Here is a 14,611-nt window from a genome sequence, read left to right on the forward strand (position 1 = left end):
TCAGCGCCGCCCGGTCCCGGTCCCGGTGCCGCCTGGCCGCCTCCGACCTCACCCCACCTCACCCGCCTGAGGCAGCGGCTCCCCTCAGCTGCCGGGCCGCTCTCCCGGCCCCGTACGTGTACGTGGCCCAAGCGGGGGGGGTTTCCAGGCCGTTACCTGGAGAACATGGGTGGCCTTAGGGGAGCTGGCAGTGTTTTTCCCCTGCCTAGCAGACTTTGCTTTCTTGCTTTGCATGTGCTTGTGTAGGATTTCCATGCACTGGTACAGGTTAGGGGCTGACCTGCTGGCAAGCAGCTCTGTAAAGAGGGGCCTGGGAGTCCTGGTGGATGACAGGATGGCCATGAGCCAGCAATGTGCCCTTGTGGCCAAAAAGGCCAGTGGTCTCCTGGGGCGAATTAAAGAGAGCGAGGCCGGCAGGTCGCGGGAGGTCATCCTCCCCCTTTACTCTGCCCTGGTGAGGCCACATCTGGAGTACAGCGTTCAGTTCTGGGCTCCCCGGTCCAAGGACAGGGAACTACTGGGGAGAGTCTAGCGGAGGGCTACAAAGATGATGAAGGGAATGGAGCTCTCTTATGAGGAAAGGCTGAGAGACCTGGGGCTGTTTACCTTGGAGAAGACTGAGAGGGAATCTTATCAATGCTTATAAATACCAAAAGGTTGGGTGGCAAGAGGATGGAGTCAAACTCTTTTCACTGGTCCTCAGCGATAGGACAAGGGGCAGTGTGCGCAAGCTGGAACACAGGAAATTCTGCCTGAACATAAGGAAAAACTTACTTTGAGGGTGGCAGAGCACTGGAACAGGCTGCCCAGAGAGGTGGTAGAGTCTCCTTCTCTGGAGATGTTCAAAACCCGCCTGGATGCATTCTTGTCCAGCCTGCTCTGGGTGACCCTGCTTTGGCAGGGGGGTTGGACTAGGTGATCTCCAAAGGTCCCTTCCAACCCTGACCATTCTGTGATTTCATCTCTCCAGCGTTATAACGGAGCTCTGCAGCGACAGAGCTTCTCTCTCCTCAAGTAGGGCTGCACATTCTTTATAAGAAACCCTGTATTTTGTTTTATCTTGAGCTTGGCTTAGGACCCATTGCTGAGCTTCCATTAAATCTGGTTGTGTAGTTTGGATCGGAGAATGCCTTTTGAGAAGTGATTTAGAAAAGTTAATCCATCTATCATGACTTGGATAGGTTAATGTAAAGCCCTGGTAGCTTGGCTGCACTTTAAGCTGATTCACAAGCCTCAGTTGGCTTAAGATTTTAACTCCTGGGAAGGATAATTTGGAAACTGTAGAATGATTGGACATTGCCTTGAAAGGAAGCCACTCAATAAAGGAATAAGCAACGGGAATAAAGTTAGACCTTTTATAAATGGTATGCCTTTTTCAGGTCTGAGTGTGACCGCCACATGAAATAAATGGAACAAATAGCATGATTTGCCAGCAGTAGCCTGTAATACTAGCCACAAAAATCATCAGAGAAGGTAAAAGCAGACCAAATTCTTTTTTTCCCCATGATTTGTAGTTCAAGTGCTGTTGATTCATGCTAAGAAGGATGATAAATGCAGAGACTTTGACATATTCTTAAGACTGCACTGATAACTAGTAAAAATTTATATTCTTAGAGTTAATGTAATCGTAAGTCAGGTTCCCAGGCTGCTGCGTGAGCTGTGTTGCATTTCATAACTCAGATGATGCAGTGGTAATTTTATGAGATGGAAGAACCTTCCGGTGTGAGGGCTACGAGACAAGGTCTATTCTGAAACCTAACATTGTAGTCTTAATTTTCAGTTGCAGCTAATTTTATGAAGAAAAGGTGTTGCCACCCTTGACAGCATGACTAATGTGAGATACCAGAGTTGCAGCCTTCATTTAACCAAATGGTATTTCAGTTTTCTAACAGCAGAAATTCTCACTTCTGTACAGTCAACGGAATTTGGAAAAAATTACTTTTTTGGTGGAACTGTAAAAAATGTCAGTCATACATAGAGTTATTGCACCCGCTTGTGGAGGAGATGAAAACTACAGAATCTGAGATAGATGAGTCTCTCATTTTCATCTATTTTAGATTTTAGTGATAATTCTAACCGCTGAAGCTGTATAATTTTTTGTTATTTTAAGTTGCAAGCCATCCTTGAATCTCTCTGCTGCCGAAGAGAGCAAGCTGTGTTCAAAAGAGCTTCTGCCATGATATGAGGTTTCTAGTATGTACTTGTAACTGATATAGGTAAGTATCCATGCTGTTGTACAGACCATTACTATAGCTGCTTGTGGGATTTAGGGTTCAATTGTGGTAATCCACGTTTGAGAATGATATGCTGATACTTGCAAGCTTCCACTTCTACTTATGTAGAAGGATTAGTACGATCAATGGAACAGGATTTCCTGCGAGGGGAGACGAAAAGAGGAAGACTTATTTGGCCCGATCAAAAAAAAAAGTTTAACAAAGATATGGTTCAGTATCTACACTCTTGATATGTTTATATTGTCGATCAAAAAGGCTATAATCCTTTCCAAATATAGGGGTTGATTTTGTTGTAACTAGGCATGTGAAGTTTTTATATTTTTAAAGCTGAATACTTCAGGTATCACACAGAGCCTCCTTTGAGTGTTTCCTCTGGATGACCAGGAACCTCTAGGAACTGCTATGCTGGGCTGTGCGTTTGATTAAGTTTGGTGGAAAGCCTCACCTTGTATTTTAGAGCCACAGCAAGATACCATGGCCATTGTCCAGCCACAGCTCTTAAATCTCAAGTGAAGAGAGTTTGAGACATTGCTGGTTCAAGAGCAAATGGGTAACAGCTAACTGAACTAATGCGGGATAGAAATTGGAAGATAAGCAAGTGAGGTTCTAGAAGTTTTTCACCTAGTAATAAGGTAGATAGTAAACCTATGTAGTTTCAAGATGGAACTTCATTGCTTCAAGAAAGCATCATATAAAATGGTTTTGAAAGAACAGAATTGGATTTAATAAGTCAGGGTTCCTTTTTAGGATTTATGCTACGTAAAGACAATTTGAATGATTGACCACTATGGTCTGTTTCATCCAACAAGACTGCCCTGTGTACATACAGGGCATGTAATAAAGAGCCGCCCTGTGTACATACTGAGGAAATTGATTTATGTACGTTAGATTTAATCCTGCTGATAACCAGAAATATTTTGTTTACCTATTCCTCTTAACTACTTTGTGGAATTAAATGCAAATCTTATATGTAAGGAGGCTGATTTTGCTGCATGCTCTTAAATGTTTCACAAGTGTGCAGCAGATGTTATCATAAAAGGGTAAAGATGAAGTAAAAAATGAAAGTGCTAAAACTGAGTTTGACAGAGGTGGTGATTACACACTTCTGGTATTGTTCATTGCTAGAGACCCCACAGAGCCGTACTAAACCCTCTTTGAGGTCAATGGAAAGATTCCTGTTGACTTTATGGAAAGTTTTTGACCATCAGTGCTGAGCGATAGAGATCTTTAAGATTATCTCGTCTCTCCTGGTTAAATTGGTTTACTTTTTTGCACTGTCTTTTTGCTTATGATTCATGCTGATTTTCAGGACTTCAGTATTACAACATAATATCAGAGATGAGCTTCCTTAGGATAAGGGTTTCTGTGCTGGAAGTGCCCTGTAGCTCCACAGTGAGACAGGGGACTAATGGTAAATCTCTAAGGCATCATATTTTTCTACTGCCTGGTGTGCCTTTCAGCTAGAAATGGATTGAGAGAGTGAGAGGACGATCTTATCTTCCTAGGGAGTGTTAGGATGCGAGCTGAGGCACTGAGCTGCAGGTGCAGAGCCTGGCTTTGGGCATATATTCAGCTGCCTTTTGCGTGGTGTTAGCCACATCATTCCCAGTAAGAGAGACTGACATGCTTTGGTCACGCTAACTCCACGTGCCACTTAGACTTGCAACACAGGGGTGGCTTTTTGACCTTGGTTTTTCTGGGGAAGGATTGAGTCATTTATGTGTTTATTTGTGATGTGTGTAAGGTGGAGGTAGGTTCTAGTTCTGATTCTTTCTCAATAGCAGATAATTTTTACCCCCAAAGTCCTCTTGGTGTAAGATTTTTTTCCACTTTCATAGTTGAGCACGTAGTCCTGTGGTGGTGATGCTGTGTTGACAGAGCAGTTCACCCAGATCAGAATGAAACAATTTGACTAAAATAAATCAATTTTCTCTCTACATGTGTCTGACCTCTGAATAGTTTATGAGGGTGTCTTCAGCCAGCATAGCTACTCGGCAGCTGATAGGGCCATTGCAACTATGTAAGTCAGGGATTTGACCCAAACCTCTGCTTCTCCTTTGAATTATTTGACTCTGAAACCATCAGGTGGAGCTGAAAATCTGAATTGCACTTGCTATCACATGTCCCTAACTTTCTCCAGCAAGTTTTATTTGTTAATTTAGAATGCAGGAATGAACCTTTTAACTTTGCTCTGAAAACAAATATTGACTTTGTTTCATAGTAATCTGGACTTTGCACAGGAGGGGGAAAGCCTGACATTCCTGAAAATGGCAGCTCAGACATCCATGGAAGTTCCAAAAACTGGTAGACAGTTCGTCCTTAAAGAAGAGGTATAGCATGCTTGGTTTTTGACACGTTTTATTGTTAAATAATGATTATTTGAGACTGATCGGAATGTTTGTGAGTGCAGAGTTAGAAATGCTATAGATGCTGTATGTTTGGAAAATCTATTCAATAGACAAAACATTTCTCCCTGATGGTCAGAGAGTTTAAAAAGGTGGCATTTCTCTTTGTCGAAATAACAACAAAGGGAGAGAGAAATCTACAGTGTTGCACTATTTTAAGCTTCTTATTTTAGGATTTTGCAGCTGTTTCTTATATTGTCTGTTCAGGCTATTTTCAATGTTCAGAAATAATGCTGATACCGCTGAGAGTCTGGAAATGAGTGGATCATGAAACTCAGCCTTGTTTCCGTTCCTTTAGGATGAACCGCTAAGGGTTGCCTTAATATTTAGGATTGTACCTTCTTTGATGCTTTCTGGAAGGGTTTGAATTTAGATAATTGCTGCTCTAAAGAGTTTATAAGGAAGTAGAAAGATTTTTTCAAAAATATTGTGCTGGCATCTTCACAGAATCAGAAAATACCCAGTCCCGAGGAGGGAATTTGGAGGTACTTCTGGGTGCTTATTAGGAGCACTTGCACCCTAATTTAAACTGTCTATATTTGTTTCTGTTCTCTTTAAAGTGAATTCTTAAAAGTTAATCTTTGGTGTTAAAGGCAGGCTTGACAACAGCATCATGCTGTTATAACACAAATGTAGTTTCTTTTATGCAGCGTTCTTTCCTTCAAATGAACGTGGTCTTGTAGTTTCTTTCAATTGCAAGGTACAAAACTTTTTCAGGAGAGACTCACATCATTGGGGTATATTTATGCCTTTTTCCCTTGGGTGTTTTTTTAATATGAATATTTCTCAAGCATAAAGGGTTTCATTTTTGTAAGCTTTTTGAGTTTTCTATTAAGACCTGTGTTTTTGCAGGTAATGTTTTAGTTTTATCCTCTTTTTTTTTTTTCTATAATGCCTCTTAGTTCTTCTCCTTTGGAATATTGTACTCTTTGGTGTCATTGGAAGTTTGTAATTAGATCTTACATATTTTAAGCTACTTAGTTTTTTCAGTATTGAAAGTGGTTCTATAACTCTTCAGTAACTACATGGTCTGAGTAACTATGTTGGAATATCTTCTTTCATGAAAGTAGCAGCTGAACTTACTTCCTTCTTCCTTTTTCTGGGAACCAGAAACCCACAGTCAGGCTGTTGTAAGCAAAAGCAGATATTATTTGCCCATCAAAGTAATAGATAGAAGAATAAAAATAAATCATTCTAAAACTGAATATGGTAAGTGCAACACATCTTGTCCTTAGGCCCTAAATAGGGGTTTTAGCAAAGCAGAAGTTACGCTTCTGGGCCAGCTTCCACGGGTTTTAATTGTGCACCTGATGAGGCAGGTGACAAAATTCCCTTTTTCTTCTAGGGAAACCTGGCAACTTTCAGTTTTCTCACCCTGCAGGCTGTTAGCAGCAAGGGTTTCACCTAACTTTAGAGGATTGTGGAACACTTCCATTGTCAATATTTATGCTGCATGTCCTGTAGTACTTTTTAATTATTGCTCCATGACAGCAGAGGCCAAAACTGTACTTAAGAATATCTGATTAAAAACAAGACACTTTGTTTGATGTTGTTTGTTTTGTACACATAAAACCTTCTTTTTACTTTTTCTTTTTTTTTGTCTTTTTGAAGCTTGGATAGGTCTAATTTCTTATAGACTAGGGATTTCTTTTTCCTCCAGGATTCCTGGGGACCGTGATGTTCTGATTTCAGCCATTTTCCCCTTTCTTCTTAGCAAACGGTAACTTGATGACAGGGGTAATGATCTGCCAGCTCTGTTGAATGCTGCAGCAATATGGGACCATGATCAATAATCAAGTTCTTTGTGTTCTCTGTGATGTTCAAAAAAATTCGTTAAAACATTTGGCTGTGTTTACTTAACTGAAGTATATATATTCCTTTCCTTGGACAACCAATGGAACATGATTTTCATCTATTTCTCTTTCGGATCTTCCTGTACTTTAGTTCTGCAGTGATTTAGGAGCGAATGCAAAGCTATTTAAAATACACCTGAATGCTTCCAAACGGAATTACTTCTTGTAATGAGCATAATATACTTCATCTTCTCCTTTCCTGATTCTCCTTTCTGGTTTTGTGACCACAAAGCCATTAGAAAGCCCTTTTGAGAACACATAGCTCTCCTTTTCCAGTTCCTGTTACGTGGAAATATTATGCTTTCCAAAATAAATACCAGAACTCCTACATGAAAAATACATGCAGCTGCGTTTACAACCGTAGGAGTGCTATTATTATTTCAATTACCTATAAAAATAATTTTTCTGAAGAACACATTTTAAGAATTATGTGAGTTCATTCAGCTCAGTTATAATTTACTGGACACCTGAATCGTTTCTGATGTGCCTCTGCCTCCAGCTGATGCTGTACTGTGCTTCTGTACTCTAGTTATAGCTGCATCATATACTACATTTCATTTCTCTGTATTCTTTTTTTAGTTGGTGAATCTCTCACTTTTAATTTCAAGATCTACATGGCCACACGGGCCCTATTTGCTCCTTGTCCTGCACTAGAGGATTGTAGTGTGCCAACCACAGGAATGGCCTCTCGGACTCCACCCTTTGCTACAATTTAATGTTGTGGGTTTTTTTCCAGATCCTCTTTTCCCCTTGCTTATGCTTGTTCTGTTGCTGTCAGCAGTGTGTCTCATTAGACAATAGGAAGTAGTTTGTTCATCTTACCGATTACTTCTGATTTCTGTGGTCAGACCTATGGCCAGCTTGATACAAAATTTTGGAGACAAGCTTCTTGTCTGCCTATACCTTTAGCAAAGCTTAAAATACAAGTTACATTAAAAGAAGTAAACTGCTGGGCTAATACCTAGGGATTTTTCCTTTTTAAAAGAATTACATAAAAGATGAAGAAACACCACAGGGCAAATAAACTCATTTAGCACAGAAAAGACATTTTGTAATAATGTTAAGGCCGAGCACTCAATCAATCAGCAGCTCTCAGAAATCCTAAAAAGGGCAGGTATGTATCACTGCTCGCAGTTACAGAAAACAGCAGTTTACACAAGGGCACAGTCTGAGATCGCAGCAAGAAAAGTTTCAGAATAGTTTGGTTTTCAGTCTTGCATGCTTAGCTGTTAGCCATGCTCTCTTGTAAGTGGGCACTTATGAGATCACCCGTGTAGCTAAAGTCCGTGCAGACCAGTGACCCTTTTTTCTTTCTCAGCTGAAACATGACCTTTGTAAAATCATTCTAAAAGGATGAGGATTTTCCAGTATGTAAAATCCCACCGAATTCATTGAAACTTCGTTATAAAAGTCAAGTTAAGAAAAGTTACTGGACTTACTTTCTATTCCTATTCAAGAACTCGGAGTAAATGTTGGGGTTTTTTTTCCGTATTAGCTACAGGAATGTTGTTGCATGTTCCTGCATGTATTCTGATGCTGTGATTTTGTCTTCAGAAGAATCCAAAAATAGTTGTGTTGTTTCTCCCCTTAGCCCCCAAATATATTTGGGATTGATCTTATAATGTATTTAACAAAGAATTCTTTATTTTAGGTAATTGCAGAAAGAAAATGGTTGAAGCTTGAAGAAACAACTTACACTGATCCCTTTGGTAAACCCAGGTAATTGCCGCTCTGGCGTTTCAGATTCCTATAACGCTCCCAATTGTACCAGCCCCAGGCTAGAGAATATGAGCTTTACAAACCTATTACTCAACACCAGATGAGAACTATTGTGCAATTCCTTTATAGTTCGTACTGTTCAGAGAAAAAAAAAAATCTTACTCTAGCAGATGCGTCAGCACGTGGGATCAAATTTGGCTCCTAAGTCCTTTTGGGCACATTGGACCCTGGTTTATCTTGCATTTTCTGTTCCTTGTAAAGACGCTGTGCAGAAATGAACATAAACTTTGTCTGTGCAAATAGACTGATGATCGGACAGTCCGTCCTGAGGCTTTTCTGATTCTTCATTAAGGGCTTTTTTGCCCTGCTGATGGTGCTGGATCTTGCATACTACTGACAAGTTACTGTCCTCTTGCATATTATCACGCCCGTTCACTTCTTTTCTGTGCTTTAATTTTGCTGTATTTATCTAGATGTGACACCACAGCTTTACTTCTCTCCCGTTAATGTATTAGATTCTGTACTGTTTGCTTTCTGTAGTGCCTCCCAGTTCATCAGCAAAGTATCCTTTTAAAAAAATAGCAAAGATTGGTGCTTTTGTGAAAGGTTTTTTATTGCTGGTGGATTTTTGGTTTTTATTCATTCCATTGCTTATTTTGAGAGAGATGCTTTACTCTTCATTGCCTTTGCGCTCCTCATTTGCTCGAGTAACTGAGCTGAGAGTTCACAGTAACTTACACTATAAACCTTATGCAAAAGCAAGATAAAAGATAGAATGCGTATGGTCTTCTTACAAAACTGTCTTTCAAAATCTGACATGTTTAATATATCAATTGCTTTATTTTGCACTTTTCCAGAATCACTTTTATAAGACTTGTCTGTTCTGTGACAGTCATTTACGTCTTTCTCCCTCCTTTAAGTAGGCGAAACAAAATTATACTGCAGACGTTTTATGGTGCCAGCACATGACAGGGCTTGCCTAAGGCCACCTGCTTTCTTACAGGGCCTCACTGTGTGATGGTATATTTTGCTTTTAAATTACAGTAGCAAGAGTAGAAGGAGACTTACAAATAAAATGGATATTATTCCTTTTGATGTATTCATTTTTCCTTTTCTCTGTGTTAAACAGAACTTGGGAAAGTGTAAAGCGTACTGGCAACAAGAAGGGTGTTTCAGCTGATGGTAAGACATTGGTGACTTTTTTTGGTTTCATTTTTTCCTGTGAAAGTTCTTCTGATAAGCTCACAGGGCAGAGTTTTGAGCCGATGTCTTTCTAAATGGATGAGGATGCAGAAGAAATAGCTCAGCAGAGCTTGCTGTACCCCTGAGCAAGTGCGCGCTAACATAATGCTAACTTCAGTGCTGAAGAATCAGAGCGGCCCCGGTCGGAGTGTTTTCCCAAGGTCGCTTTAGAACAAGGGAGCAATTTCAAAGACAGGATGGATGCCCTGATACAAAGTAGCTCACAGATTGGTGAACTGGGTCTGCTGTTAGGGGCAAGGGACATGGTTTAGTCATGAGAGGAGTGTGGGAGGGCTTTCCATAGAATGGCTTCAAACAGTCTCTGTAGGCAAGAGAGCCCTTCCCTAGGTATTGGTGGGCTGAGGCTGGTCTTGCTTGGTACGCGCGCCTCTCGTTTGCTGGCATACTTTGAAGACCTCATTTTGGGCTTTTGTCTCTCACCACGTGTGATACAAGGAGCTTAAATTCATCGTTCGGGATTCTGGAGCAGGCATCCAAATGTATAATGCTCAGAGTAACAGTGCTTGGGTTCCTTTCCAGATCTAGCACTAAATTCTTGCTTTCTGCTATGCTCAAATTCTATATACTTTTGTCTTCCCTCACTATTTGTAGGTGTAGCAGTGATAGCGGTACTACAGAGAACTCTCCACTACGACTGCGTTGTCCTAGTGAAACAGTTCAGACCTCCAATTAACGGCTACTGCTTGGAATTTCCTGCAGGTAAGTGACTGAAACATTAAGATTAGTCACATAAAGCTGACAGTTAAGTGTATTTAGATGTGCCTGGCCCATCAATCAATGAAGTAGCTCTAACCAGAAAATCGCGGTGAGCTCTGCTATTCAGCGTGCTATTCAGAAATAGAAGTATTTGATAATGAAGAATACAAAATAAACATAGTTCCTGTTAGCAGACTGAAGGCATTTCGCACAGTAGCCTGTTATTAGAATGTTGCATTTCCCCCCCTTCTCCTTTCTGCAAGAGCCGAAGCTTTTGGCTCCTTTCCCTCATGAGAACATTACTGTCATTTCCTGGGAAGGCAGCACACTTCTGTAGATAAGCAGTTGGAGACATGGGCAGCAGCATGATGAATCCTGGAACAGGAATCCTTCCGAACGCCTCAGCTTATCCCTCTGTAAAAATAGGGCAGTGACAATGTTTCACCTCCTTTGTAAAGCTGGATTAGATCTCAGGATGGATGTAAGTGCTAACTTTTAAATGGTTCTTGTGTAATGTTTATCTCACAGGCCTTATTGAGGAAAATGAGACTGCAGAAAGCGCTGCATTGCGAGAGCTGGAGGAAGAAACCGGGTACAAGGGGGAAGTCGTTGAATGTACTCCAGGTCTTTGCTTTTTTTTTTTTTATTTTTTCAAAGCTAATTCTGTCTTTGATGGGTACTCTAAATGTCTAAAATGCTTTAAACTAAAGGAAAAATCTATGCAGAAAAGTCTATGCAGATCAGCAGAGAGTAGTATCCCATGGCTGGACCAAGGAAACTTTGGTCCTTGACAAGTCAGTTGCTGAACTCCTGTTCAATATACAGGACTAATGCAACAGTTGATGTTTAGAGTGGAAAACTTTGCTATTAAGATGCTTTATAAAAAAACCAAATTATTGAAGCTGTGATTAGGCATTTTAGTATAAAGGTCTAAATTGCTGGACTTAATGTGAACAACACCCGTGAACTTAGGGAGGAACACCACCTGCACGATGCAGTCTGAGCGGAGGTCATCCTCACGTCAGCTGTGGGGAGGTGACAGTATCCAGCTTCTCCAACCAGAAAGAAGGAAAAATAATTGGAGTAAATCCAGAGATCCTTTGGAATGTGACTGTTGCCAATCCAATGCTTCCTACATAAAATAAAATAAGAAGCAAAAGGAGGATCATAAATAAAACTTGAGAAGGTGATGCAACTTACAGAGGATTTCAAGTAAATGTCATGGCAGCTGAGACTTGGCTCTTGGGTACAGATGCTTGCTGGGGACAGAGAGGTGGAGACAGGTGATGTCAGAATTAGGCTTTAATGGGCTGAGGAAGTCTGTAAGGGATGTCTGGGTTACAGTTTAATCTTCAGTCTATGGAATGGAAAGTAAACCTAGGTGCTGAAAACAAGTCTTGCAAGGAATCTGTAAAAGAGATGAGAGTTACAGAAACATTACGTTTAAGAACTTGTGAAAACAAACTTTTCGCAAGTCTTCCAGCATGAACATATGCCAAATATACATTCTCCTATCGTATCAGATAATTTCTGTGAAAGCTTTTGTTAAAAAGAGAGGTCCTTGACTCCTGCTTTTGAAAAATAAACCTCTTCATGTGCTTGTTGGCAGCTCTGTGCTTGGACCCAGGTTTGTCAAACAGCACGACACACATCGTGAGCGTCACCATTAATGGAGATGATGCTGAGAATACAAGACCTAAGCAAAAACTTGGTGAGTTTTGTACCATTTATTTGAAAATTCCAAGAAGGTAACAAAAGAGTGGCCTTAAAAGAACTATCCCTACCCCTGCCTCTCTTCTGTCCCAGCTGGTTTAGATGCTGTACGTCCTTCAAATCACATCTGGCACTCTTAGATAAGCAGAGCTGTGTTTCTTTGCTAAATTCACTGGGGAGGCCTGGATGTTGTGTCAGGTGTTGGCACACCCGGAATGAGACATTTAAGTGCCAAAGTTCAGTGAGGGTCATAAGCACTTGTGAACCTAGATATTCCTCCTAGTCGGGGCTTGGACGTGGAAGCAATGACAGTGTCACGCGCGATCAGTCAGCTATCAAAATGCTTTTGAGTTGTAAACCCAAATGTATTTCAGAATCCTTAACTCACTACTTTTTTTCTTGCAGATGATGGAGGTATGTAGCTGTACTCACAGTGACAGTAAGGTCAAGTGTGATCTTCACGTGGCAAGTTTTACTTAGAAAATGTCAGTTAAAACTGGTTTTTATTTGGGCGTGGTTAATCTCCTGACCCTCCTCAACATGCACGAGATTGGCTTTGGCCTAGACATTCCTGTGGGGCATTATTGCACCTGTAGCACCAGTATCTCAGGAAATACAAATTACCGAATCCACAGCAGCCGTCGATCAAGCCCCAAAGACAGCTGACTCAAAGACAGGGCAGGTGTGCGCCAACACAGATTCATCAAGAACAAACCCTTTGTCTTTGTGCTCTTTTGGTTTTCAAACGCATCTACACCCCATTACCATACCAGTATAAGCCAACCGAAAGTCCCCTTCAGCAGTGTATTTTCCACTCTCAGAAAGGAAGTCTCCTTTCAGAAGGATTCTTCTCCCCCATAGCTGTCAGCTGCGCTGTTTTTCCCAGCTCTTGCCCTGTTCCTTTCCACCAAACCCATTTTTTAACAACCCCGGTCACTGCCTTCTCCCATTTAGTCGGCCTTTTGGGCAATATATAGGCTCACAGCTTTTGGATATTGATGAGCATTAAGGCAGTTTGTTTTCCCTTCTGAACTATAAGAAAGGGGACACTGAAGTTGACTTCCTCTACTGTTCACCAATTTAAAGGTGCATAAATTTTTTTTCTTCTCTCCTAGAATTTGTGGAAGTTATTTCACTTCCAAAGAACGACCTGCTGCAAAGAATTGATGGTAAGAGCTTTCTGACACATTAAATGCACTAACGTGAGCTTCAGGAAACCCTTAGCTTCTCTTCTCGTGGCTCCTCGTGGCGTTTCTCATCCCAGAATACTGTATCTCCAAAAAAAAGCTGAGAGAGTGAGTGATAGCTTTAGGTGTTAGCATGAGGAATTCATCTGGAATGCTATACATCTTCATTTTAGTAAAGGACTTACATTTCTGTAGGGGAAAAGTTTTAACAGCATCTCATAATTATATTTTTTTCATTTTTTTTCAGAACTCATAGCAGAAGAACGGGTTGCAGTGGATGCCAGGGTTTACACTTATGCGTTGGCCCTGAAGCGTGCAGCAGAAAAACCGCTCCAAGTTCCTTTTATGAAGTTCTAAAACTAGACGATGAGAAATTTAGTTGAAAACTGACCAATTCAGATGGCTTAGAAGTATAACTCTTCTTGTAATAAATGTCCTCTGCTTTACTTGTAGAGCAAAAAAACAAGTATTTGTAGGAATGATTTTGATCTTTTTATCTGGAATGATGTAACTGACAAAAAGCATTTCTTCTGACTGCTCAGTCTATCAAGCCTTGACAGAATAATCATAATAAAAAGGTTGCTTAATTTTCAGAATGGCTCATTTCTCACTATATTCGGCATTGCGCTTACCTTTCAGTACAAGGAAGATCCTTCAACAGCGGTAGTTGGTGGTGTAGCAGCGCCTCTTCAAGCCGAGGCCAGCAGGAAGAACGTGCTTCTCATCCACAAGCAGCAGCATTTCAACAACTGCAGGAAATTTTCTATGGTAGGAGCAGCAAGAGCTGCAGAGGGACACAGTGTGTGTGTGCCCGGGCTGCAGGGTTTGGAATGGCAGTGTCAGCAGCTTCCTTTTATGATTTAGACCTGAAGATGTTGCTTCCTTCTCCCAGCCCCAACTAAACTATCCAGAAAGAGAAAATTGGTTTGTTCAAGCTAAGAAAACTATGACTCTGACAACAACGATGACAGTAACGACAAACCCTCTGCTGGTGCACACCAGAAGGGTGTGGGATGCAGCAGGGGATTGCGTTTAAGGTACAGGGTTACCTCTGCCTCTCCGTCCGACACATCCAGTTCCCGGCGGCACCCTGGTCTCATGACATCCAGGTTCATCTTTTGCCAAACAAACCTTCAGCGAATCTGCGCACAGTGGACCTCTTCTAATAACATAAACACCCACCACTGCTTAAAGGTTAGGATCTAAGAGTTGCAATAAACATATACTAATATCAAAGTCTTGCTCGGGAATAAATCTGGATGAATTAGGAAAACTTTCCTAACTTAGAAATGAAGCAGGAAACTTGCTTAAGATTTTCTTGCCTTCACCAACGACACAAAGTTACTTTCAAGTTAAGCACGAGAGAAGACAGAAGAGATCAAGATGTGAAAGCAAAGGGAAACAGTTATTGATCACATCTGAGCAGAAAAACTCAATGATTTTAAGGGGAGGAACCCTGAAATTTGTTCTTTAATTCAGGCTGCTAAAAACTGATCAGAATTATATTCTAGAAAGGATAAGGATATAAAAGGAGCCTCCCA

The 14,611-nt window shown here is 41.0% G+C and overlaps 1 protein-coding gene across 1 annotated transcript; it reads left to right on the top strand.

Annotated features, from left to right (window-relative positions):
• The first annotated feature begins 9 nt into the window (after positions 1-9).
• NUDT5 (nudix hydrolase 5) lies at positions 10-14,542 on the top strand. The gene is made up of 11 exons (XM_063323623.1): positions 10-118; positions 2,111-2,216; positions 4,456-4,564; positions 8,144-8,211; positions 9,341-9,393; positions 10,066-10,173; positions 10,699-10,794; positions 11,780-11,881; positions 12,289-12,297; positions 12,999-13,052; positions 13,318-14,542. Exons 3-11 carry the CDS (start codon positions 4,502-4,504, stop codon positions 13,425-13,427), a joined length of 663 nt encoding a protein of 220 aa, XP_063179693.1. The 5' UTR covers positions 10-118; positions 2,111-2,216; positions 4,456-4,501; the 3' UTR covers positions 13,428-14,542.
• Positions 14,543-14,611: the final 69 nt, after the last annotated feature.

The sequence above is a fragment of the Chroicocephalus ridibundus genome, chromosome 1 (assembly GCF_963924245.1).
Source record: "Chroicocephalus ridibundus chromosome 1, bChrRid1.1, whole genome shotgun sequence".
NCBI classification, from domain to species: domain Eukaryota; kingdom Metazoa; phylum Chordata; class Aves; order Charadriiformes; family Laridae; genus Chroicocephalus; species Chroicocephalus ridibundus.

What these genes read in the sequence shown, in the direction of transcription:
- NUDT5 (XM_063323623.1), top strand. Translation starts at nt 4,502, where the DNA reads ATGGCAGCTCAGACATCCATGGAAGTTCCAAAAACTGGTAGACAGTTC. An exon ending in AGTCGTTGAATGTACTCCAG is followed by an intron (nt 10,795 to 11,779) that starts GTCTTTGCTTTT and finishes GCTTGTTGGCAG; the next exon opens with CTCTGTGCTTGGACCCAGGT. An exon ending in CCTGCTGCAAAGAATTGATG is followed by an intron (nt 13,053 to 13,317) that starts GTAAGAGCTTTC and finishes ATTTTTTTTCAG; the next exon opens with AACTCATAGCAGAAGAACGG.